The sequence below is a fragment of the Hordeum vulgare genome, chromosome 4H, assembly GCF_904849725.1.
Source record: "Hordeum vulgare subsp. vulgare chromosome 4H, MorexV3_pseudomolecules_assembly, whole genome shotgun sequence".
Taxonomy (NCBI): domain Eukaryota; kingdom Viridiplantae; phylum Streptophyta; class Magnoliopsida; order Poales; family Poaceae; genus Hordeum; species Hordeum vulgare.
Window position 1 is genome coordinate 44,012,739 of NC_058521.1, and position 24,889 is coordinate 44,037,627.

Consider the following 24,889-nt stretch of genomic DNA (forward strand, 5'->3'; position numbering starts at 1 on the left):
CATCTGATTCTACGGCTTCTGCCCGCCAAGCTGAAGCAATTGTTCCCAACTTTGATGACCATGCTATTGAAGGCACATTCCTTACTGTTATTATCATTTCATGTCCATGTTTTTCACTATTGAATTTCTAGCCTAGTCCATTAGCTCTGATTGCATGATGAACATACTCTCACCGGTGACTTTTTCTAAAAAGATGATGACCCTGCACATTGGGATGATGAAAACTCGATTGCCAATGGAGCTGATCTCATTGCCCGTCGTGATGAGAACAATGAAATGGCCAACAAAGCTGGTGGTAGTGCCCAACCAAATCAGCAAACCCAACATAACAACAAATCCGAAGGCATGTTATAAACCTGAATCTTTCTAGCATCTATTTGAGTTAAACTTCTTGTTCCATCTATCGTTCTATGCATCTTCCTGTCTAAACTATAATTAATATAAACCATAAGTTTTCTCTTCTTGTATCTTTGCTGAAGATATTGCCTTGTTGAAATATGCTCGAGTCGTGCCTTTCATTCAAGCTAACCGTGCATTTGTAACAATCATAAACACACCAACATGGAAGATAACATGTGCACTGCAATACCCCCTTTAATTGTTGCTGCCATACGGTTACTAGTATATTGCCTTTCCTTTCTTTGTGAGCTTAATTACTGTTATTGCAGTTACTAACTTTGAAACAATGTTTGCTATTTATCAGTACAATTGTATGCTTAGTAATTGCGGTTGAATTGAATCCATTCCTGATTTTACCTTCTTTGTAGGTCCAAAATCCTATGAGGAGCCAAGGGAAAGGGGGGCCAATTTGGGACAAGGTCTAGAAAGGATCACTCGATGTCGGCAGGGTAAACTGCCGCTTGTCATTCCAGAAGGAAAGTTAAGGCCGGAGTCACCTCTTCTTGCTGCAAAGTTTGCAACTCAATGCAATGTCATAGTCACACACCATTTGCTTGTGTTTAAGCGCTGGAAGGATTACAAGGACGAACATGGAAATGTGCGAGATGGGATCTTCAAGAACTTTATAGGCAAAGTTGGTGTAAGTACATAGTCCATTCCTTTCTCCCTTAAAAGGCTAGCAACCTGTCAAATTTGTGCTACTTTGTCAATTATGTGCAATCAAGATACTTACACATGTTTTTTCATCTAACTAGAACAAGTTTCAGATGGATGTAGATGATGTGTCAATTAGAAAAGTTTGTACAGAAATGTTGAAAAGCGTGACTCGCCAACAACGACACAGGCTCAAAAGAGGAAAAAAATTATCCTCACCCACTCCATCTGGTGACAAGAACTTCTCCTGTCCCCTCAATGACTGATGAGCAGTGAGTGAGCTGGTGGAAAGCTAGAAGGATCCCAAAAAGATGGTATGTTTCTTCCTGGTGACCAATCTCTCGTCTTCTACATGTTAATCTAGAAAGTGTGCCTTACATGTATTCATTCTCTTGATGTAGGGGCTATATGAATTTAAAAAAAAATCGAGATCAAGTTAAGTTTCACCACACTACTAGGGCACGCAGCTACGGAGTGCACTGTAATAATCTTGTAAGTCAAACATGTGGCTGTGGATGTGCATTGTGATGACAATTCTTCTTGACCATAGGTCCATGTAGTAAGTGTGTATGATACTCCCTTCCCTTCTTATATATTATTTTCAGGGAGACAAATACAAAGATAAAGAACCCGATCCCTTGGATTTGTTCAAGGACTTCCACTGTAGCAAGAAAAAGAAATGCTACACTGATGTTGTGCAAGTTGCTATTGTAAGTTAACTTTCAAAGACCAACCATCAGTTTTTACCTTTTACACATACATTCAATTAGATATGTTAGCTCTTCTCTATGAAAAGTATGGAACTATGTGCTGCTGATTTGTTGAGCTCACTGATTACTTCCCTATTGTTTTGTCTAGCACCAGTTTTTGTTTGTTCATAAGTTCTTTTCTCGCACATGCTCATATTTATATCTTCCTTGAACGTTTAATTGTCTTCTTCATACCATTTATGGACTTGATTTCTTTCTTTGATAAATACACATTAGTAAACATCCTTTATTGTTTCGAGCAACTGAGTAAACACAGCTGTAGTTACATATTTACAATTGTCCAAGGTCTAGATCGTTCTTAACATGTATTTGTACTAGGCTGATTTTGTATGATCAACATTAGCTTGTACCCTCTGTATGCACACCGGTTCCTGTCTTTAATTCATGAAATGCAAAGATCCAGCTAGAAGAGTTTACATATTTTGCTCCCCATCAGGTAGATTTACTTAGTTTCAAACAACTCCCACCAATTAAGCGAGCAGGTGCAAGAAGCATCAATGTTGGGCAATTTAGGTTAAATTATGTTATCTCTTGTTCGTATGAGAAAATAGTGAAATACTGAGAATTATCACTGGTCTAAATGCATTGGTTAACTGGTTTTGGATCTACTATGAGTGGTGGAGCAGATTCACCAACATAACTAACACTTTGTTGATATGACTCTCCTATCACAAATTTCTAGTTGTAAAGTACTTCTCTACTTGTGCTTAAGTTATCTTATAACCATGTTTGTTACTTGCATTGCTAGACTGAGATGGAGAACAAGACCTCTCAACCTATAGAAGATGATCCGCAATCCAAGTCCGCTACCGAGGTTGTAGCTGAAGTGCTTGCTAAGCACACTAAGAAGCTAAGGTTTCTTCAACATGTGGGGATCCACTACGTCCATGCGAGATCCAGTGCTAGCAATTGTAAGCAGAATTGGCTGCGGAAAACAGGAATGGTGAGCTTCAGGAACGTGTTGACACCTTGACCAAGTTGCTGAAGGAATCTGAAGAAGCAAGGATCGGGCAAGCCGAGGAGAACATGAAGAGAGATGAGGAGAATAGGAAGAAGCAAGCTGAGATGGACCAAAAACTAGACTTTTTGCTAAGTCAGATGCAACCAAGATCAGCTCAAGGGCAACTTGTTTAGGCCAAACAAAAAAATGGTGGAAGCTATGTGAATGTGATATATTGCTAGAACCTCCATTCACAAACTTTATTTTGTGATGCTTTTGTTGTGCAAACTGGACACTCGCGGATGCAAACTTGTTGCATTCTGCTGCTCCAGGGTTAGTGGATGCGGAGATGCACACTTAATGTTATGCTGGATCAGTATTTCTTACGTGACTTATGCTTTCTGTTGTTGTGCCTATTAATTTGTCTGTGATGTTGTGTCCTTTTTTCAAGAGATGATATTGGATCTGGAAATGTAAGTTCAATGATAGGCTTGGAAACATGTTCTCTCTACAAACAAAATTTGGCTGGGTAATATAAAAACTAACGGGCCGGATGAAGTGGGCCTAAAAACACGTGTTCTTTTTAAGCACAAGTGGCACAAAATTTAACTGGTTGGTGTGCTTATTGGACACAGAAATAACGGTCGTCACGCCCAAAGAAATGGGCCAACCAATTGCACTCCAAATGGGCTTGTAAGCCTTGACGACCCAAAACATATGGCCCCAGAACATATTGGGCCGAAGGTTACATGAGTGTCCACGTTGTCTCCACGTCAGCTCCACACTGTCGCCACGTTAGATCCGCGTTGGCACCACGTCAGATCCACGTCGGACCCATGGAGATGCCACATGAGGCACGTTTCGGTACACATCATGAAAGTCCATGACGGAATAGTCCGTCACAGATGACGCGGGCAGCGGGCGGGCCGAACGGGTTTCGGGGCACATCGGTGACGGAATAATACCGTCATTATCGGTGACGAAAAGAGAAATCCGTCAAGGATTGCCGGGCAGGCAAATTATGACGCGATATAGATGACGGATTCTAGGATCGTCACGCCTAACTATCGTCGATGGTTTTTTGCTCTTCCGCGATGGCCGTTGACTGTCACAGATTAACAACTTTCTTGTATCTCCGGTGTCGGCATGGTAGGAGATCGGGGAAGCGGGAAGAGACGCCGCGGCTACGGGCTTGGGGCTGCGGGTGGTAGTCTGGGTCCACACTTTTGATCGGCGGCGAGGAGCGCAGGATCCGGCCATTTTAGGCGGCAGGGCAACGCCGAAGTGGATGGGGGTCGTGTCGACCGGTGCTTGGGTGACGGTAGAGGTAATAGGAAAAAGTCCATTTTAAACGCTAAACTTGTAGAGGCTCGGCGAAATGAATCCCAAAATCAAAATCCCCATCAATTGTATCCTGAACTATGCAATCCCGGTCTAAATCGAACTCTGGAATTGTTTGTCAAACTGGGATTGCAAATGATGATCGGGATTGTTTTTTTTTTCGAGAACGGGCCAGACCTAGTTCGTTGGTTTTTTTTCTATTTATATTTTTATAAATTTTTTGTGTGTATATGTCCCCATTTTTAAAAAACTCTGTGTTTTCAAAAAATTGTTTGTCTATTTCAGAAAATGTTCTGCATATTCAAGAAATTCTTATATGGGAGGGTGTATCTGGTAAGTATTATGATCCCTATTTTGTTATGCATCTTTTTGCTGTATGTTGCTTCTGTGCTGTATTAAACCGTAAATTACATTTGAAACTTTAGGCACTCTCTGGACTCGACCATTCGATATCTCGCCAAGCTAGGTTTCTGGGGAACACTGCCCTTGATGCTGCTCTGAATGTTCAATTTTTGGTTCAGATTGAAATTTTTACAGCCGTACCAATGATAATGGGTTTCATTTTGGAATTAGGGCTAATGAAGGTGGTGCCCTTTGATTCTTTAGAAACCTACTTTTACAGGGTCACTCGTGATCATGTATTCATGTTATAATTTTTATCCTGTGCATGCTATTTTCCGTTTTATCACAATGCAACTGCAGTTCTGCTCAGTATTTTTCACCTTTTGACTTGGAACTAGAACACATTATTTTGATGCAAAGGTACATATGATGATGATGTGTTTCTTTTTACGAATATTATTTGTTTGAATTCTGCTGATACATGACCCTTTATGCAGTACGTCCTACTGAACGAGGTTTTGTTGTTCGCCACATAAAATTTGCTGACATTTATACGCTCTATTCTCGAAGCCACTTTGTGAAAGCGTAAGTTGCTACTCACAAGCAATAAAGTGAATCATTACACTAAGTTCATCTGCATGAGTAATGGACACACAAATCCATCTATACAAAACAGAATAGCGCTGTAGTGTTGCCATATTCCTTTTGTAGTATTGCGATAATATGGTTTCCCCGTCCTATTGGAATTATCAGACATAATTTTTATAACCTGACTGTATTCCTTATGTTGACATTGGTCATCGGTGATCAATCTGAAACTCCTTCTGAAGGCAAAATTGGTTAGCGTTTGCTGTAAAATAAGGAAGTTGTTACGCGTCCACCGGCGGATGTTTAATAAACATCCGTCACCTCGACAGCCGTTCGATCTACATGCACAGTCGTACGATCCATAAGTGGGGCTTCAGCCGACACCTAGTGATTCCTAAAACGACGGTCCAGTTGCAGAAACAATCGCTTTGTTGCAAGAAAATAAACTTTGGACCCATTAATTCCTGAAACAAAGGTCGAGTTTTAGAATCAATCGCTTTATTACAGATTTTTTTTTCCTTCGTCTTTCTGCAACATAGGTACTCTTTGTGGAAGAAAATTTTGCAACAAAGGTCTTGTTGCAGAATTTTTTACAACAAATATCACGTTGCAGAAATTTTTGCAACCCTTCGTGGTGCAGCTTGCCGCCCGCGGAGGGCCGGCCGGCGCCGGCGGCGAGCGGCTGGCGGCGCGGGGGTGGGGGGTGGGGGAGGGGAGGGTCGGCCGACATCGGTGGCGGAGGGGCTGCGGCGGGGCGACTGGCCCCTGGTCGCGGGAGGCGAGGCGGCTGGCCCCCTCGTCGCGGGAGCTCGCCGACAGGGCCGGGAACAGCCCTGGGAAGGAGGCGGGACGGCGGCGCAGGACGAGACCGTGCGGCCGCTGCCGGATCCCGTCAGCAGAGACTCAGGGCGACGACGACGTGGAGCAGATCCAGGCGGCCATGGCAACGACTGCAGCTCCGACGAGGGTTGCGCGGCACCATGGAGATGGCGGGCGAGGTCGTCGGGGCTGAAGCGGAGGCACGGTGAGGACAAGTGAGGAGCCCCAGCTTCAGGACTGTTTCCTGAAACAAGGATCCAGTTTCAGGAAACGGTTTGCGACTAGATCACTGCTTCGTTGGGCGTGAGCACGGTCTCATCTGTTAGATCAAGGCAAGATCAACAGACGAACGGGCGGCGGATGGATCGCGCGGATCAGCCGGTGAAAGGTAAGAATTTTTCATAAAATAAGTACTCTGTTGATGGGCTCTGCAAAATTGTGTTGGAAGGGTGAAAATTACCGAAGTAGTTATGATTTTCTTGTTTTGAAAATTAGGAGTTAAAAGGGAAAAAATCCTATTTGCCTTTGGAAATTAGGAGTAGGGTGTGCCTTTGTTGGAATTTTTTCGAACGAAAAAATTAAAACGGACCGGCTCATCAGACGAATCTCCGTTGACATGGTGTGAGGGTTCGATTTAGACCGGAATTGCATAGTTCAGGGTATAATCGACCGGTATTTTGATTTAAGGGTTCATTCCGCCCGACCAATATAAGTTAAAGGTTTAAATTGGAATTTTTCCAACTGAATAAGGCGGAGCAATGGAAGATGGAATTTTTTATACTCCAAATCATGGGCGTCCAAACATATCTAGAATTGAGCGGTGTGTGGAATAAATTGTTTGCTCCTCTAACAAAGATTTTAAAAAAAACAGTTAGGTGCCGAATTTTTACTCTAAAGCTTTATCGGGGCCGGTGAGAGATGCTCTAACTTCTCAAATCGTAATTTTCAATTTGAGGAGTTATAACTTTTGATGGGTTTTCATCCACAAGTTTGGCGGTTTTGCATTTCTACTGGGCAGAGACGCAATTTTCAACTGTGATCGTGAAGCATGTACGGTGATATTGACACTAACAAATGCGGTACATATCTTATGCTCAAATGCACGAGTTCATATTGGAATAAACACACATAAGGTTGGAATTAATACGCACAATAGTTACTTGTAGTACTATTACAAATGGTGGCATGCTTGTAGCTCGATCACCGAAGAGAGGAGAGCGCTAAGATTCATTCAAAGGTGGAGCTTTCTGAAGTGTGCGATCTGTACGTTTTCGACGTCGAGCTTTTTGAAGTTGCTGTTCTTCCTGGTGCTGAAGAAGTGGCCCCAGTTGTAGGCGTCGTACCTGGCGGGCCTCTCGTCGCTCACCATCTCCTCCAACGGCTCGACCATGGCGTCGCTGCCGGGGTTGAAGAAGTAGGGCATGGAGAACCTCTCCTTGTCCGAGTTGACGGACACCCTGTGCTCGGCGCTCTCGTACCTGTCGTTGCTCCACACCTGGATGATGTCGCCGACGTTAATGACGTAGGAGTCCGGGACGGGCCTAACGCGCACCCACTCGCCGTCGGAGCGGTGGCGGACGTCGAGCCCGCCAACGTCGTCCTGGTAGAGGACAGTGAGCGCGCCGGCGTCCTTGTGGCGGCCGACGCCGAGGGCGAGGTCGGGGCTGGGGCAGGGCGGGTAGTGGTTGAGCCGGATGAAGGTGGTCTGGTGGTCCTTGAAGAAGCCGTTTAACCGGTCCGGTGTTAGGCCCAGGCTCCGGGCGATCAGCTCCAGCAGCTTGAACGCCAGCTCCTCCATGGCTTTCGCGTACTCCTCGAAAGCCACCCTGCATCCATGCATGCACAAATCAATTTGCATCGAGATTAACATCTGAATCATACTATGAACCATTTTTCTCGGGGTCGAAGAATTGATTGAGTTGATGACCGCGCACCTGAACCCCGGCAGGTCCTCCGGCCACTTGTTCTCGAACACGAGCTCGCCGTCGGCAACCGCGGCAGGCGGCGGGGGCTCGCGGGGCACGAAGTCGAACACCTCCTTCCAGTCCCTGACGTTCTTGGTGTGCTCCGACTCGTAGTACCCCAGCGGCGCCGCCTCGTCCCTCCGCACGGCCGCCTTCCTCTCCGCCGGCAGCGCGAAGAAGGCCCTCTGCGCCTCCAGCGCGCGCGCCACCGTCTCCGCCGGCACGCCGTGGCGCACCACCACGAAGAACCCCCAGTCCCGGCTCGCCCTGCCCACCTCGGCCGCGAGCGCGTCCACGCCGGCCTCGTCGCCGGCGGCGAGAGGGGAGAGGTCGATGACCGGGATGCCGTCCGCGTCGGCGAGGGTCGGCTTGGTGCGATGCTCGGGGGCCTGCACGAAGGCCTGGCCCATGGAGAGGCCGCCCATGGCGATGTCGAGATCGGCGATCAGCAGATCAAGTAACTCAAGCTCTCACGTACGTATACGGTGGCGACTGGCGCGTGCATTGTGGCCTTGAGTGTGGTGGGTGACGAGGGGCTTAAAAAGAGTCTTTATGCAGGTTTGATTCAACGAATCTGGACGGGTTTCAGCCTTTCAGGTGCAGTTTGGCCGTGACCTTGGAGCTGACGTGCGCTAGTTTTTGTAACGTTACCGAAGAAGAAACACACATCGACGTGTTCGGTGTGCTCTATGTTTGTGGCGTCATGAATGATACTCGTACAATTCACATCCGGTACACTTGAATTCCACCTTTGCAGCCGCGAAAACAGGTGGAATGTCACCGGAATGCCGAAATTACTGTCCCGGCCGGCGCGCTTCAAACGAGCAGGAATTTCACGAATGATCTTGTGCTATTTCAATCACGCGATTTACAGTTTCGCGCCAAACTTCCGGATGTTATAAACACGAGCATGAGTATATCAATCGGCTTATCGCGTGGCGCAGGAGCAACGCTCGGTGTAGACAGGCCACAAACGATCCCGGTGTGATCGAGGACGTGACGCCAGAGCCAAGGCGATGCAACGTCCGTTTCGCGGCACCAGCGAGAGCAAACGGACAAACCTCGCTTAATCAACGGCTCTCGTGTTGTGTTGGCGTTTGATCGATAAGGATGGCACGATGCCATGATCATCCATCAATCATCCTACACCGTCCTTTGCTTTCACACATATGGCCGAGCGTGGGAAGTAGAGGTAACATCACTTGCAGTCACAAACTTGTTCAGTTTAATGCTAAAAAAATATAAAATACGTTATTGTAATAATCACACAACTTGCTTATTAGCGCTGATACCGTCAGAAATCCAGTATGGGGTCGCATGGCCCATTGTCAGCCTTTGATGCCGTCCGACGCGGTGTATATATTCCCGGTTCTTATAAACCAACAAAAAACACATCTTAGATTGTTTTGTAATTCTTTCTCTAATAATAAAATAGCTACTGCTTCTGTCGTCCGTCACTAAAATTATCTTTAAAGTTGGTTTAAATTATCCACTGTGTTACCCATAAGTGAAAAAACGGTTCGGATCTTTTCTATCAAATTCATCGCCACGTACGGTTATTAAGCTACGAGAACTTAAAGAGTCATGAGTGCGCGCGCGGTCTGATGGCCAGAGCGCCTTTCGATCCGTGGTGGCCACAGCTTTTTTCATCCATATTATTTCTCTTGGTATAGCAGCAAACATGGGTTAATGGACCAGCCCATGTTTTATTATTTTTAATTTTTTTTTTCTTTAAATTATTTCATGATTTTCCAAAATTCCAATTTTTTTAGTTTTGAAAAAAAAAATCATGAAATCATAGAATGTTTGGACATTAAAACAAAGGTTTAGAAAATCAGAAAAGGTTCACGGATTCAAAAAATGTTGTTGGTTTTATAAAAATGTTCGCATATTATAAAATAATTAACAAAATGTCTATGAATTTTAAAAAATGTTGAGAAAAACTAAAAAAATTACGAATATCCAAATTTGTTCCTCATTTACAAAAAAATCAACGATTCAAAAAAAGTTCACTGAATAAAAAACTGTCCATGCATTTCAGCCAAAAGATAAGTTTACATCAATCGACAAAACTTGATCACATGAAACACTGAATTTCTCTTTTTATAGCAGCAAACACGAGTTCATGGGCCAGCCCATGTTTTATTATTTTAATTTATTTTGTCTTTTTTTAAATTAATTCATGCTTTTTCAAAATTCCAATTTTTTTGAGTTTTGAAAATAATTTTTCATGAAACCATAGAATGTTTGGGAACTGAAACATAGGTTCAGAAAATAATAAAATGTTCACGGTTTAAAAAATTGATGATTTTTAAAAACTGTTCACATGTTATAAAATGATTCACAATTTTGAAAAATATATTTAGCAAATATAAAATGTTCATGATTTTTAAAATGACCATTTATTCAAAACATATAAGTGAATTCGAAGAAAATGTCTATGAAGTAAAAAAACAAGGTTTTCAAAAAAAAGATAGTGAGCATTAATAAACAAAAATTGATCACATGAACACCACGACCATCATTAACGAGGATGGGAGAAAAGATAAGTTGCAGCACGATGGGTCACCGTGTTAAGTAGAAAAAATAGAGGTTACTCATATGTCGTGGTATTGAGCCATACTTATTTGGCTATAACGTAATATTTTTGTTTCCCGTTGCAACGCACGAGCATTTTTGCTAGTATATAAAAAAGAAAATGTCTATAACTCATCTAGATGAGATATAATTTGATCTCATTTATATAAAAAACAAAAACAGATACAACCACATAAGCACACACATATCCTAAAGTATCACATCCAATGGCTATAAAAGCTGATTGAGTTATAACTAAAACTCAGTTAGATGAGTTCTAACAAAAACGTATTAAAAAGTCCCTGTGACATCAAAAACATGCCTTCCTTGTACATTTGCCAAAAGGCTCCCCAAAACCACTACCTTTTTCATTCTCACTCCTCACTGTTTCGTCTCCTTCCTTTGTCTCCTCGATCTTCTGAGGTGTTGTGGCTTGGCGGCCATCAAAGGAGGACATGGACGACTCGCATCGTCGGGTATGGGGCGAAGCAAAGCCGTCATATGGTTAGTCCTTCGCTTGTCTCTGTTTCCGTTGTGGCATGTCAGATGTGTTGCATGCGACGTCTCCCTCATAGGTAGGGCTCATGGGGTAGGGTGATCACGTTTGATTCATGTATGTACACATTGTATGTAGCGCGTTGCGGACGTAGGCATTACTTGTGTATGGTTCTAGGGACCCTCTTTGCCGAATCATGCTAAGGGTTATTTGGGGTTTACCAAGGAGGTTGTTTTATCGGTTCAAATAGACGATCAGAGCAATGAGGGCATGTGAATTGTTCTAGGGTTTCTTTGGGGTGTCATTATTTGTTACATATTTGACCATGTGCAGTGCTGCTACATGAAGGTTTTCAAAGTCTGAATATTGCAGTGTAAATTGAACTTCGTGCACTTTATTAACTGAACTTGACATTTGTGCAGTTTTATTTGAACTTGTTAGAACTCATGTACTTGTTAACTGAACTTGGCATTCAAAATTGTTAATTGAACTAGTTAACTGAAGTTGTTCACAACATTTGACATCTGAACATATTAACTGAGTTTGTTCACTTGATTTGTTATTGGCTATGTTAAGTGAATTTTGTAGAGATTATACATATTTCTAGTAACATCCATGTGAATATTGTAACATAATGGAGTAGTCAACAGAATGTGTGCACATTGTTCGCTAAACTAGTGTTGAAATTAGTGTGCACTATTGTTATGATGCACTAATCGTGTTATAATTGTACCATGCATGAGATTTTGATGGTTTGTAAGTGTTGAGATCCATCATAGGCGTTTCTTTTGTGGCAGTGATACAAACATGACATACATGGATTTATGAGGTTGAGTGGTTTGAAAATTTTGAAACTCGCACTTCGTCATTGCTCTTGATTAATGCATTTCTACTCCGGGTGGGATATGACGGAGAAACCTCCAAGATTCGTGTGTATTGGTGTGAACCAGGAAAGACAGTTAGTGATGCCCTCAAGCTCTTCACTGTGATGCAAACATTCTTCTTATGATTTGTGCAACACTAGAGCACAAGAACCTGTTGCTGATATTAGACAATGGTGATACCCTGCAGTCATTAATCAGAGATGATGTTCTCATAAATGGAGTCACTGAACCACTGAAATGTTATTACGCCAAAGAGGCACGAAAAAGAAAATATGAGCTCCTCAAAGAAAGAGTAGAGTCCAAGAGAGAAAATGTCAAGGACAACAAATAGGTCTATATTAGTTTTGGAGAAGGATGTAGCTCAAGGAATGCTGTCACTACTAGGGAAAACCTTATACACAGAAGCTTACTAATAGCGCTTTTTAAAAGAAGGCGTCGCTGCTACTTAGCAGTAGCGCGTGTACAAAAATAGCACTACTAATAAACTCTTATTAGTAGCATGGCAGTTATAAAACGCGCTACTACTATAATTGACACACCATTTCCGACAGGCTAGGTATAGTAGTAGCACCCTTCCTAAACCAGCGTTGCTGCTATTCTACTTAGATGTAGCGCTTGGCACCAACCCGCGCTGCTGCTATGCCCACCTTATCCATCCCGTGCGCTCCCTCTCTCTTCTCACTCCCGGCCCCTCAGTCCCCCTCACACTGTCGCTCCCTCTCTGCCCCTCGCCGCTCGCCGCCGCCGTCGCCTACCCATCCTCCCTCTGTCGTATCCTCCCCCTCCTCCCTGGACTCGGTAATCGTCCCCCTCCTCCCTCCTCCCCGCCCCACCTCCTTCGTGCTCCCTCCACTCCTCCATTCACCGTCGGTCGGCCCCTCCTCGCTCCGCCTTCCTCCCCCTCCTTCAGTCGCCCCTCCTTCTCCCTCCTCCCTCCTCCCCGCCCCACCTCCTCTGTCCTCCCTCCACTCCTCCATTCGCCGTCGGCCGACCCCTCCTCGCTCTGCCTTCTTCCTCCGTCCTCCTTCCTCCTCCCTCCTTCAGTCGCCCCACCTTCTCCCTCCTCCCTCCTCCATCCTCAACCCCTCCTCCCTGCGACATTTTGATTTAGTAGGCTAGTTGATATTTTCTTGTTGATATGCAACATTTTGATTTACTTAATAGTTTGTAGTTGATATATAACAATTTTGATTTAGTATGATTAACTGATTAGTAAAGATTTAGACATAGTTGATAGTTTTTAGTTGATATAAGCCTATGTTCATATATAACACTGATTTAGGATAGTTTTTAGGGTTTAGTTGATAGTTTCTAGTTAACTGAATTATTACTAGGGTTTTAGTATATTATTTTTAGACATAGTTGATAGTTTCTAGTGATCCTGAAACTATTTACTCATTTGCTAGAATGAAAATGTCATATTTGTTAATACTACTCAAATACATGTTGATAAAATATATTTTGCTTATGCAGAAATTAAGTATTTGCCCGTGCCTCATCCCCGCAGTCGTCCCCATCGTCGACCCCCTAAGACCTCTAGGTGAGAATAGCCAAATCCCCATGTTGTTGATATAGATGATAATGTGTTGTAAATGTCAATGTTGAAAATGCTAGTGCTAGTTGTCGTGTCATTGATGTCGATGATGATGCATTATGAATATAGAGGATGTCATGGTGTTCTTTTTTGCAATGTACCTCCGAGTGGCCTATGTTTTGCCGGAATGTTGATTCGTTTCTGTTCCGGAAAATTTCAGGCTCTCGATATGTCCTGTTTTTAGTAAAGGTCATGCCAAAAAAAATTCATGAATTTTAGCATGACTTGTGCTACAATGTAGGACATGTCGAGTGCTTGTTATTTGCCAGAACGGGAATTCAATGATATTCCCGCAAAACATAGGGCTATTTTTCTATGTCATTGCTCGTTGTATGGAACGAGTTGACTTTAGGTGTCATGGGGGTCGCTTCTCCTTCTTTTCCTTGTGTGCTAGATAGAGGAAGAATCCCGACTGTTGTCGTGGGGGTCGTTTCTCCTTCTTTTCCTTGTGCTAGATATTTGTAATGTGCTAGGGAAAGGAGGAGTAGCGACCATCACCGACGGTCGAAATATCAGAGGGAGTGCCCACCATATACGTGGGATGAGAGTTTAGGAAGGAAAGACTCGACAGACCTAAAGTCAACACGTTCCATACATCGAGTAATAGTGATATGTGAGTTGGTAAGTTTTAGGAAGGAAATTTCTGACGACGAAAGGGAATTCCTTATGTGCGAATACTGCAAAGACGAGCGTGGGTTGTGTGACACGCCTCACCTAGTTGGTGGTAGGCGCTTCAACATCATGCTGGATGAGAACTTCGAAGTGAATACAGTAAGTCACAACGAAAAGTCTTTTTTCGTAATTCAGCATGACCTCTTTTGCTTCAACTTATAATTTTTATTTTTTACTATTCTACTAGCGTATCCCCTATCATGCAAGAATTTATGTCTTGGATAAGATTGGTTTCGGTACTAAAAAATTATGGAGGTAAAGAGAGTTCACTTGAGGACCGAGCATGATTATACTTTTGCCGTAAAGTTGTACAATGCATACACCTACTCCTATTTTGAATGCACAAATTGGCAAGCACTATGCAAGGCTTATGCATTTGAGCCTAATATGCTTATCACCTTTGATATTCATCCGGAAGATGAAATTGAAGGTAATATCGACATCTGGGTCGATGTGCAGACGCCTCCAGTTCTACCATTATGTGAGTTTCTCAATCATATTTATTAAGTAATTTATATTGTTTATTTAAAAATAATTGACAGCTTATTTTCATTCTTCAAAAAATATACGGAAGATGGTAGACAGAACCTACTACTACAATGATGAAGCAGAATTAACTTATAAGGAGAAAAATCATCTTATCACATTTATTAATTATATTGAGAATTACAATAGCTATTATCAAACTCCTCCACATTATGGTCAATACGTGCCACTAGTGCACGTGGTGAACTACGGTAACATCCATGGAATTTACACGGCTGGTTATTGCATGCTATTGCATGGTAAGATTTTCTACTATTACGACATCCGTGCATCTTTTGCATAAATTCTTCTAAAACTAAACTACATTGCTAACTACAAAGTTATTACTATGTTTTTCAACAGAAAATCCCGAAGGATTGTGTGCCTTATCTGATGTTTCCGAGAGGTCACATTGTTGTTATGAGCTTAGGGCCAACACGGCCAGGTCAGCCTACGCATCACTCCTGTCCATACCGGATTTCTAAAGCCGATGAAGTCATGACAATCAAAGATTGGGAAAAATGTATGATCAATCGTAGAGAGCTACTTGGAAGCAACATTGTGCGTAGGCCAAGAATTGGAGACAGGATGATCTCCATTCTCCATAATGAAGAGTCAGGGCCTATCTTGTTTTATGATATTGTACCTAAGAGAGGGTAGAGTAGGTTCTATGAGAGAGGAGTAGGTTCTAGGTACAATGTGTTATTATATTCTACAATGTGTTAGAGTTGATGATGATGAGGAGGAGGAGTTGTGATTATGAGTAGTGACCAACTTGTGATATGTTGTCTCATTGACGAAAATGATGATTAAATAGTGTTGGTGGTAATGACTATGATGATTATTAGCTATAGTATTGTTGGTGATGATATGATGCAAGAGTTTTTATATTAATATGATGATGATGTTGATCATGATTATCATGATGATTTGTTATTATGATTGGTTATTATATCATTGGGGGAGAAAAGCGGATTAGATTCATGTGGATGGATCAAAATTGACCAAAAGTTGAATTAGTAGGATCGTCATCCTACTAATTCAACTTTTGATCACTTTTGATTCATTTGGATGAATAAAATCCATGTTTCTTCCTCACAATGATATAATAATTCATCATGAACATAACGATATAACAACCTCTTAATTGGTATTGTATCAAAATTTGTATAACGGCGTATAAATACACTAAAGATTTAAAATAATGAAAAACAGATTACTAGTAGTGCGGGTTTGCAAGAATGCTACTAATAGTTGTCTTATCAGTAGCGCTCGTATGATACACGCTACAACTATATGTCTTAGCAGTAGCGCGTCTTACACGCGCTGCTGGTAAGTAATAGCTGTAGCGCCTTACTAGTAGCGCAGTAACCCGCACTACTACTAGGCTTTTCTCTAGTAGTGTGTGTAGGAGGAGGATGTTGATCATTGTGATGAGGATGCTCAGAGCAATGAAGAAGAGGGAAATAGTGAGGACGTAGATGCTCAAACATACGGGGAGTTCTATGAGAGTGACTTTGAAATTGCAGAAGGTGACGATGACCACCGTGGAGACGGACACACAACGAAAACGCTGCCTCGATGGGGAGCTTGCCAACATTAGCGATGAGTGGTCTCTCAGCGAGACTGACACTACCGCCAACTTCATCGGCACCGGCAGGGGCAAAGCCAAGGCTTCCCGGCCATGGTCGGCGACGGTTGCAGCGGCCCTCCGCACGTCGCAGGAGGTAGCGGAGCGACTGCTCCATGAGCGCCACGCGATGGTTGGGCAGGGTGTCGTGCCCCTGTCCCTTCCGCCACTAGAAGGACTACTCGGATGACGACGGTGATGGCACAAACGGCGACGCATTGTCACCCACGAGGCCGTCCACACAAACGAGGTCTCCGCTCACTACAAGTTAGTTTAATTTTTGTAAATAAGATAGTTAAACAAACGAAACATATTCCGTTTTACTAAATTATGTCCAAACTTAAGTAAATTCTATAGTCTTTGCATGGCATTTTCCCACTTTGACAAATTACCCTTTCAAATGTATGCATGCATGGTTGGATGGCCGACTCTCGTATCATTGTCCGCGAACGGGTCCTAACGCGTTGTATGTCCCCACACGAATATAGTTTCCATTTTATGGGACATCATGACATTTCCTATTTGGCTCTAGACGCGTGAGTTAGCGTGCATTTTGTTAAATAACGTGTGCAGCGTTCGTAAATGGGCTGACCCATCTAGGTTCTAGCGGGCGTTAGTTTTTTCTGGTTTGTGAAGCTTCTCAAAGCTTCCTACCTGTTTTTATTTTTGTTTAGGTTTTTTCAGGACTTGCTTTTGTTGGTTATTTCTCCTTTTCTTTTTTGTTTCTTTTCTTTACTTTTTTTTCTTTTCCTTTTTTATTTACTTTTTTATTTTTCAAAAATGTACAACCATTTTCGATTTGGATGAACCTCTTTAAAAAAACATTTTTTCTAAAATAACAACCTTTTTTAATTTGGACTAACTTTTTTTTTGAAAATTTTATGAACTTTTTTGAATTTTGATAAAGTTTTTTCAAATTTTGATGAACTTTTATTAAAACTGATGAACTTTTCTATGAAAATCGACGAACCTTTTCTAAAATTCATGATATTTTTAAAGGTTTGTGAAATTTGTCCTCAATTCAATGAACTTTTTTCAAATTTTAAGGAACATTTTGTAAATTTTATGAACTTTTCTCTGAGTATCAATGAACCTATTCTAAAATCGATGTGCTTTCTAAAGATATGTGATTTTTTTTTAGTTCAATGAACTTTCTTGAAATTGAATGAATTTTTTTGAATTGTATGATTGTTTTTTGAAATTCGCTGAACTTTTTTTTACTTTCTTTTTTGGGTTTTGTGAAGTTTTAAACCCACGGATATATATTAATAAACCAACGATTTTATTTTATTTCAAGAACATATTCAAAATCGTAAATACAATCCTTAATGGGCGGCAACCCACTGTCGGTCGTTGTAGGCGTCCTTCTCCAAACGGGAGCCTACATCGTCGAATAGGAGCTCACGGACATCATTGTAAATTCCCAGGGTCGGTCCTGGTCTATGACCAGAGGGGCAACCGCCCAGGGCCAGTCCTAGGGAGGGGTCCATCATCTGGTCTCCATGTATAATGAGTATAGCCCGACAAAAGAAAATATAAGAAAAAACTAGGAGGGAAACGAACGAGCTGGCTAGACCCAATTGACTTGGGTGGTTACGGCTACACCTATCGATCAGTTACGTGATAGGAGAATAAGGAGCAACAAGAACCTAAGGTTGGGGATGCCCAAGGCAACCCCAAGATAATATCTAAGAAAGATTCAAGGGTCTAAGCTTGGGATGCCCCACAAGGCATCCCCTCGACATTCCGGTATATCTTACTTGAAGCTATACTTTTATTCGTCACATTCGTCTCTTCATCGACCATGAACCTCTCGGGGTTCTTTCTATTGCCGCCACTGCATGCGGCAACTTGGTCGCTGGTATTTTGCCGTCCGTCGTTCGCACGTGTCGGTGACCCGGCTACTGCCGCCACACGCGTGCCTTTCCGGTTGGCCCTCATGCCTAGCCATCCGCGAGACCACGACCGTGAGTTCGTCCAATCTTTCAAAAGTACTGCGATTTCATCTCCAATTTTAATGTACATGACTAGGGTTTTAATATAAAAATTTCCAATTCTTTGTATTTCCTTTTCTTAATAATTTTAGGACATGGCATGCCTTACAATGATACCTAAGAAGTATTTGTTGGGTGCTGGAAAACGAAGAAAAAGAAAAGAAAGCGATCTATAAAATTCATCCACAAAAAGATTTTTTGAAACGGTAATTTACATCTTCAAGCAATGTTTATGCAACACACATACATACATATATATATATTGTCTTATGACTTAGGGGGGCATGTCGTCGAGTTCAACCCAGGCCTTTTAAAACATAGAACCAGCCGTGTAAATTCCTTAATACTTCGTCTCATGCCCCACAAAAAATGCCTCGTCCATTGATACATGAATGCTTTCTACCGTTTCAGCTCTCGCTACCATCCAATGGTTTTTGTTTCTCAAAGATCCTATTTGATTCATTTGGTCCTCGGGTGTCGTCACGTGCCGGTACTCCGAGCGATTTGTTTGAATTTTTTTTATTTTCTTTGAATGCATTTTTGGTTTTTTAGTTTTTTTATTTTGTTTGGTGTTTAGGTTTTTCATCTGTCTTTCTTAGTTCTCTGACGAAAAAAAGTTTTTTTTTTTACGCAAAACGTGTTTTCTGTTTTTTACGCGAGAGACAAAATTTTGCTTTCACGAGAGACACGGTTTTGCCTTCGTGAGAGTATGGTCGTGCCTCTCGAAAACGAAAAAAACTGTTTTTTGTTTTTTGTGTGAAAGGCACTGTTTTGCTTTCGCGAAAGACACGGTTTTGCTTTCGCGAGAGGCATGGTCGTGCCTCTCGAAAAGAAAAAGAAAACACGTTTTTCGTTTTTTTTCACGAGAGACACGATTTTGCCTTTGTGAGAGGTAGACCCGTACCTCTAAAAGTGAAAAAACACGTTTTTTTTACAAGCATGATTTTGCTTACGTGAGAGACACGGTTTTGCCTTCGTGTTCTTGGAAAGGGAAAAAAACACGAAAAACGTATTTTCTGTTTTTTTTCTATTGCAAGAGGGGCATGATTTTTTTGGTCCTGTTTTTTTCTAAAAAAATTTATCAGAACCTGTCAACATGGGATCTACTTTTGAAGATGCCAATGCGGAAAATCCAATGGCGAAAACGGTTCAAGATTTGTATGCATGATTTAAAAGATAAAACATTTTAAAAATATGAATCTACAAAAAAATGAAAAATCACAAGTTACGATAAGTGACATACATACAATACGTCACTTGTCCTAATCTGAGAGATGAAAGTGATCTTTGAAATAAGTATTCCTTAATTAGTGCTTTCAGAATCTGGGTAAGTAATGCATCCAGCCCAAACGCTATACAAAGTACTACTTGTTACTTTAAATGTAAAAAAAAGATATATTCACAGTTACAATACAAACCATTAAAAAATATTTATATATATTACTAAAAAATGTGTCGTGCGTTGCAATGGAAGATAAGTAGTCATGAACCTATTGAGAAAATGTACCGCCATGTGGCGCTCCGTCTGATTATCACTGTAGCCACACGTTGCCGCGCATACCAGCCCAGGAAATCACTCTCGCATGCACGCTTACAACAAGTATCATGAACACATGCATTTCTATTAATGAATATAAGAGTTTTACATGATGAACTACAAGGGTGATGGCAGCGGGAAAAGCTCTATCTAAGGCAGCATGGTCCTCGTGCGGCTCCAATCCACAGGGATCTGACTCGGTTATGCTCCTAGCCCGCGAGCGCTGTGTCTCCTTGGAGACGGACGACGGATCCTTATGTGAACCTGACCATGTTAAAAGCCGTTGACTACTTTTGAATGTACTCGCAAGCAAACCAAGACTAACATATACACTAAGCAAAGCAATATATGGTATTCAAGCATGCATTTGTTATTAGAGCAATATTAATCATTATGACATAGCATACCTATCTAGCAATATTAATTATCAAGGTATAACAGGGTTACCAGCAAGATAACTTCTAAAGTAAATACGATAAAGTAAAGCACATTAGGTAAATGAATTATAATCCGACTATTCTCATGATCCAGTGTGAATCTGATCCAAATCCAATCCAACTCATGTGCTCATCCGACCACTTATCTCATAGCCATCCCATGGCTAGCATGTCATATACCGGACATCTTCTGATGTCTGCACAAGACGAGTTCTTCCATCATTATCATCACTGATACGGTTGACCACCTATTGAGGTCTGGTCGGGCTGTCCAATACCGTGGACTCGGCTATTCGAATAGTTTAACACTCTGCAAAGGTTGCACACTTTACCCACACTATGGAGCACTGACCTCGTGATCCCATTCGGGTGGACTAGCATTGCTCCAACGAAACTTGTCTAACCCATGACTCTTTCATCGTACTACCAGCATTCATCCTCCCCCGGAGTCCTGCCCTGGGTGGCCCTGTGTCCTCATGACACCTGCCACCGTCGTGGCCAAACTAAACTGTCCCAACCGGGGACGTGCGCACAAAACAACTCAACTGGCTCACAGGGTTATCACCGCCTACCGGGCCAAGGTAGCACGCATGCATAACCCTCCCTCTTTGGAGGTACCGATGAAAGAGCACGCAATCAGACCAAGTCAAGGCCGTCCCACAATGGCAAATGTGGCTGCATGGATGAGCCGGGACAGGTGACTCGAGATCAACCCACTTAAGTTTGGTTTTGACAATATATCTATTAAGCATGGTTGTTCGTCAATAATAACTTACATGATGGTAACTGTGTATGAAATAGCAACGGTAGAAACACCACAACCTATCTCTATATCATAAGTCATTAATACGACATGATGTAAATGGTAAACTATTACTTTACAAGTTCTAGCTGTAAGTTAGACCCTAGGAACCCTCGCATAAAACCGGCAAATAAATCGGTAGCCACTAGAACGGTCTTTACAACACAGATCTGGGACATTACCAACTCAACTCTGACTCAAGATGGCTGGAAAGCAGCTCAGAGCATGAGGCGGTGTTGATAAGAAGAATGTAGCAGTTCCCTAAGACGACCGAAAAACAGCTTAGAGCATAGGGTCACTGCAACGGAAATAAATTCAATAGGTGCCCGCGACGGTCGAAAAGCAGCTCAGAACACGAGCTAGCTGCTGACAAGAGAAATATAAAGTTGGCATCCACCCCGGACAGTCGAAAGCAGCTCAGACTCAGGCGTGGTGCCATCATTGAAGAAAATGCGAGCAAGCGTTCGTCAGAGTCACATACAGTCCACTACTACACATACAATCACAAGCATATTAATTTAATCATGCAGGAACAACACAGAGCAATGATTTAGGGCATATATCAAATGTTCGGCTCGCTTGGGGTCGAAGGATACTCCTGGAAGAGGTGCGGAGAGTCCGCGGAAAGGATCGTCGGATACTGCTCTCTCTCGAAGGGGGTTCATTAAAGACAAGGGCAAAAGGGTCATTTTCACAGTGTAACCACCTTGTTAAAATGGTACAAACATGACGGCCTCGACGAGACGAAGACGTGGGCTTTGGAATCACCTCAATCGGAGTCCCGAGCAAAAAGATACAAGGGTTTCTCTGCCAGGGACCTATGTGCAAAAATAATTTTTTCAACAGGGTCCCTAATATCTCGGCCGGTTGCGCACTCCAGTGTAATACGATTTCCCATGGGGAAAACGTAAACGCAACTAATGCGCTTTCACTTATCCACCCTGGCGGGTGTCTCTCTCACCGACAAGTGGGGTCGGGGCCCACCTGTCGGGTCCCTTTCTCTCTCCTCTCTCTCCTTCTTCTACCTCCCGCATCAGAGGAGGCAGGAGCGAGGCTGCACGGCGCCGGCGCTGTCCCACGACGGCTCCGGCTATCCCCCGAAGCGCCTCAGCCACCGGCGTGCTCAAGAGAGGACGCAACCTCCGTTCCACCAGGATATGGGCGGCGACGGGGGTCCAAGCGACGACGGTGCACGCTCCCGCGGGTGAGGCCTCCGGCTAGATGTGGAGACGAGGCCACGAGTGACCCAGGGATGGAACGAGGTTTGGGGAGGGCTCGAGGGGCTCTGGAGGTTCTTCTACAAGGGAAAAGACGATCACGGAAGTCACTGTTGGCTCGAATTCGAGCAAGACAACCGGCGGCAATGGCGGCCGAAGCTGCCAAATTGGGCGGGGCAGTTCCTCCACTGAGCTTGGGAGGGGATGGGCTTGCTCGAGAGGGAGAGGGACACAGGAGGCGCCTTAAATAGGCTTGGGAGGAAGGTTCTAGGCATCTCTCGCTAGCGACCGAAGCTCCAGGAGGATCGACATCACTCCGGTGGTCGGCAGATGCGTCTATTGCGAGGAGCAGAGGGAGGGAAAAGACCGCACGATCACGGGCTAGCTACTGGATATGGAGGGGACGCGAGAGGAAGAGGAAGCGGACGAGGCTGAGGGCCCAAATGCACAGAGCATGCATTTGGCGCGCTCTGCCTGTGGTCACCGCGTGCACTACGAGCTCTCGCACATTCCTGTGTGTCCAATCATGTCCAACAGCCCCCTCACTGCTCAAATGGATGAGATGTGGGTCTGGAATAAGCTCGGAGGCTCTAGGATAAGAGAAATATGCACAAACGTGATCTGACAGCAACCTGTTTGTGATATTTTATGGAATATTGGCTAAATAAAATACGCTAAATTTTGGTGTGTGGCAATGGTTTACTAATATGAGTCTCTTGGCAAAGCTTCAAGCCAAAAAACCCATCCTAGCTAGCATTTCCTTCACACCATGACAAACTGGGCAGAAATAAAGATGGAGAAGCTAGGGTGAAATGGCTTAATGGATTGGTCTCAAATTTGGTGGAGAGGGTTAATTTGAACACATGAATCCACTGTAAAAGTTTCTTACCATTTGGGGACATGAAAATGGTACTTCCTTCACAGAGCTTCCAAATGGGCAGAAATTTTGGAAAATTGCTGGGACAATATTGATAGAGGGACTGAGCTGATTTTTAGTATTCATTAGTGATTTAGTAATGTAAACCACCAAAAAAAGTTTCAGATGAAGGAGATCAAGGAATAGAGCACTTCCTTTGCAAATTTCCCAACTGGACAGAATTTACAAATTGATGTTGTGCTCAAATTTTGAACTATGGGGCTTGGGATCTTGATGGAAATGGGTAAGATATGGATAGGAGAAGCTCCACAAAGTATTTGGGATTTTTCCTGGCTACCAAAATGGTAGTTCCTTTAGAAAGTGCCCAAAATGCAATATTGGCATTAAATAGGAAAAGGAAATTTTCCTTCATTCAATGATGGCCAATATTTTGTCGGAGCTCAATATGATCACAAAGAATATCTCTACAAATTTTCATGAACTTTGGAGATGGATAGATATTTGCCTGGATTTAATTCCTTCATCTCACAGAAAAAGGAATTAATTATAAATGACAAATATTGCAAATGACTTAGCAATATTTTTGCATATCTAGGGTTTAAAGATAAGGGATGATCATTGGGAAAAGGTTTGGGAGGCAATAGGGCAAAAGAAATTGGGGTTCCTTTGAAACTAGAAGGATTAGGGTTTCCCTTCTCGCAATTCGGAAGGTAGGGTTTTGACGGCATAACCGTGAGAAAAGATCTTGGGTGGAAAGGTTGGACTGAGGGAAATCTTTGGCTCGGTAGGGAAGGCAAGGCTAGATGACCATCTTCACATACCCAGGAGTGAAAGAAATCCGACAACACCAAGAAAACAAAGACGGGGTCAAATCTCGCAAATGAAAAAAATCAGGGAGCGAAAACCAGGGTGTTACAAACCTACCCCCCTTAAGAAAATCTCATCCTCGAGATTTCCAGGCTTACCTCCCGGGAAAGGGTAACTTACATGTGTGCGGCTTGGATCCATCAATTGTCATGCCTTCATTGGTTCTCTGACTTTTTAACTGCCTCTTCGGAGGGACCAAGTGTTGTATCTGCACATAGCTTTCTTGAATCCTTCTCTTTCCTGTCAGGTGTACTCTTTATGCTGGTACTAGTGTTGCAGGGTGGGGTAGCGGGAACTGTCGACAAACATCTTAGTTCCAGGTCCTGGAAGTACCCGCTTCGGGTTTTATTGTAATGCTTCGTACCCTAACTGTCATGGGTAATACATCCTTTCCTGATACCTGGCTCACGTGCTCGTATGGGAGTGGCTTTCTTTTTGCCGTGTTAAAATGCTTAGTCTGGCTGCGTGTTCCGTTCTAATGTTTGCTTATGCATCCTCAATTTTCCCTTAGGTGATCCATGTCTCAAGGGATCAACATGACCGAGCTATGGCTGCTATATCCTCAACCGAAATGTCAGGCACGATCACAAAGTAATCATAGACAGTAATCTCTTATTCTACTGATGTCATGATGTCTACAAGTTGTTGATGCTGACGTGTTGAGAGCCATTCTATCAGAATGTCTTGTGTCCAACTTGGTCGCTTGTGGAGATGGCTCTGTCATATATAGCCTCTGTAATCCTTGTTGTGACCACTGAGATGTGCATAGTATGCCTATCATTTGATGTATCTTTTTAGGGCATAGCTTCTTATCTGGGTTGATGGCCCATATTCGTGATGAGTGCGGCAAACTTGCTTGTAACTGCAGGTACTGCATTGTTGTGGTCGCATATGCAAGAGTCTCACAAGGGTTGGTAATACCTCTTTGTCTGCGAAGCTGTATCTTGTTGACCGTCACGGAGG

General features: G+C 43.0%; 1 protein-coding gene across 1 annotated transcript; it reads right to left on the minus strand.

Annotated features, from left to right (window-relative positions):
- Nucleotides 1-6,889: 6,889 nt before the first annotated feature.
- Nucleotides 6,890-8,370, minus strand: LOC123451151 (jasmonate-induced oxygenase 2). Its single transcript, XM_045128157.1, has 2 exons — nt 7,788-8,370; nt 6,890-7,679 (listed from the first exon to the last, which is right to left on the minus strand). Exons 1-2 carry the CDS (start codon nt 8,240-8,242, stop codon nt 7,085-7,087), a joined length of 1,050 nt encoding a protein of 349 aa, XP_044984092.1. The 5' UTR covers nt 8,243-8,370; the 3' UTR covers nt 6,890-7,084.
- Between the last annotated feature and the right edge of the window lie 16,519 nt (nt 8,371-24,889).

Excerpts from the sequence above, each read along its gene's own strand:
- LOC123451151 (XM_045128157.1), bottom strand. The coding sequence starts at position 8,242 with ATGGGCGGCCTCTCCATGGGCCAGGCCTTCGTGCAGGCCCCCGAGCAT. Across the intron at positions 7,680-7,787 it reads GAGGACCTGCCGGGGTTCAG|GGTGGCTTTCGAGGAGTACG; the intron begins GTGCGCGGTCAT and ends GCATGGATGCAG.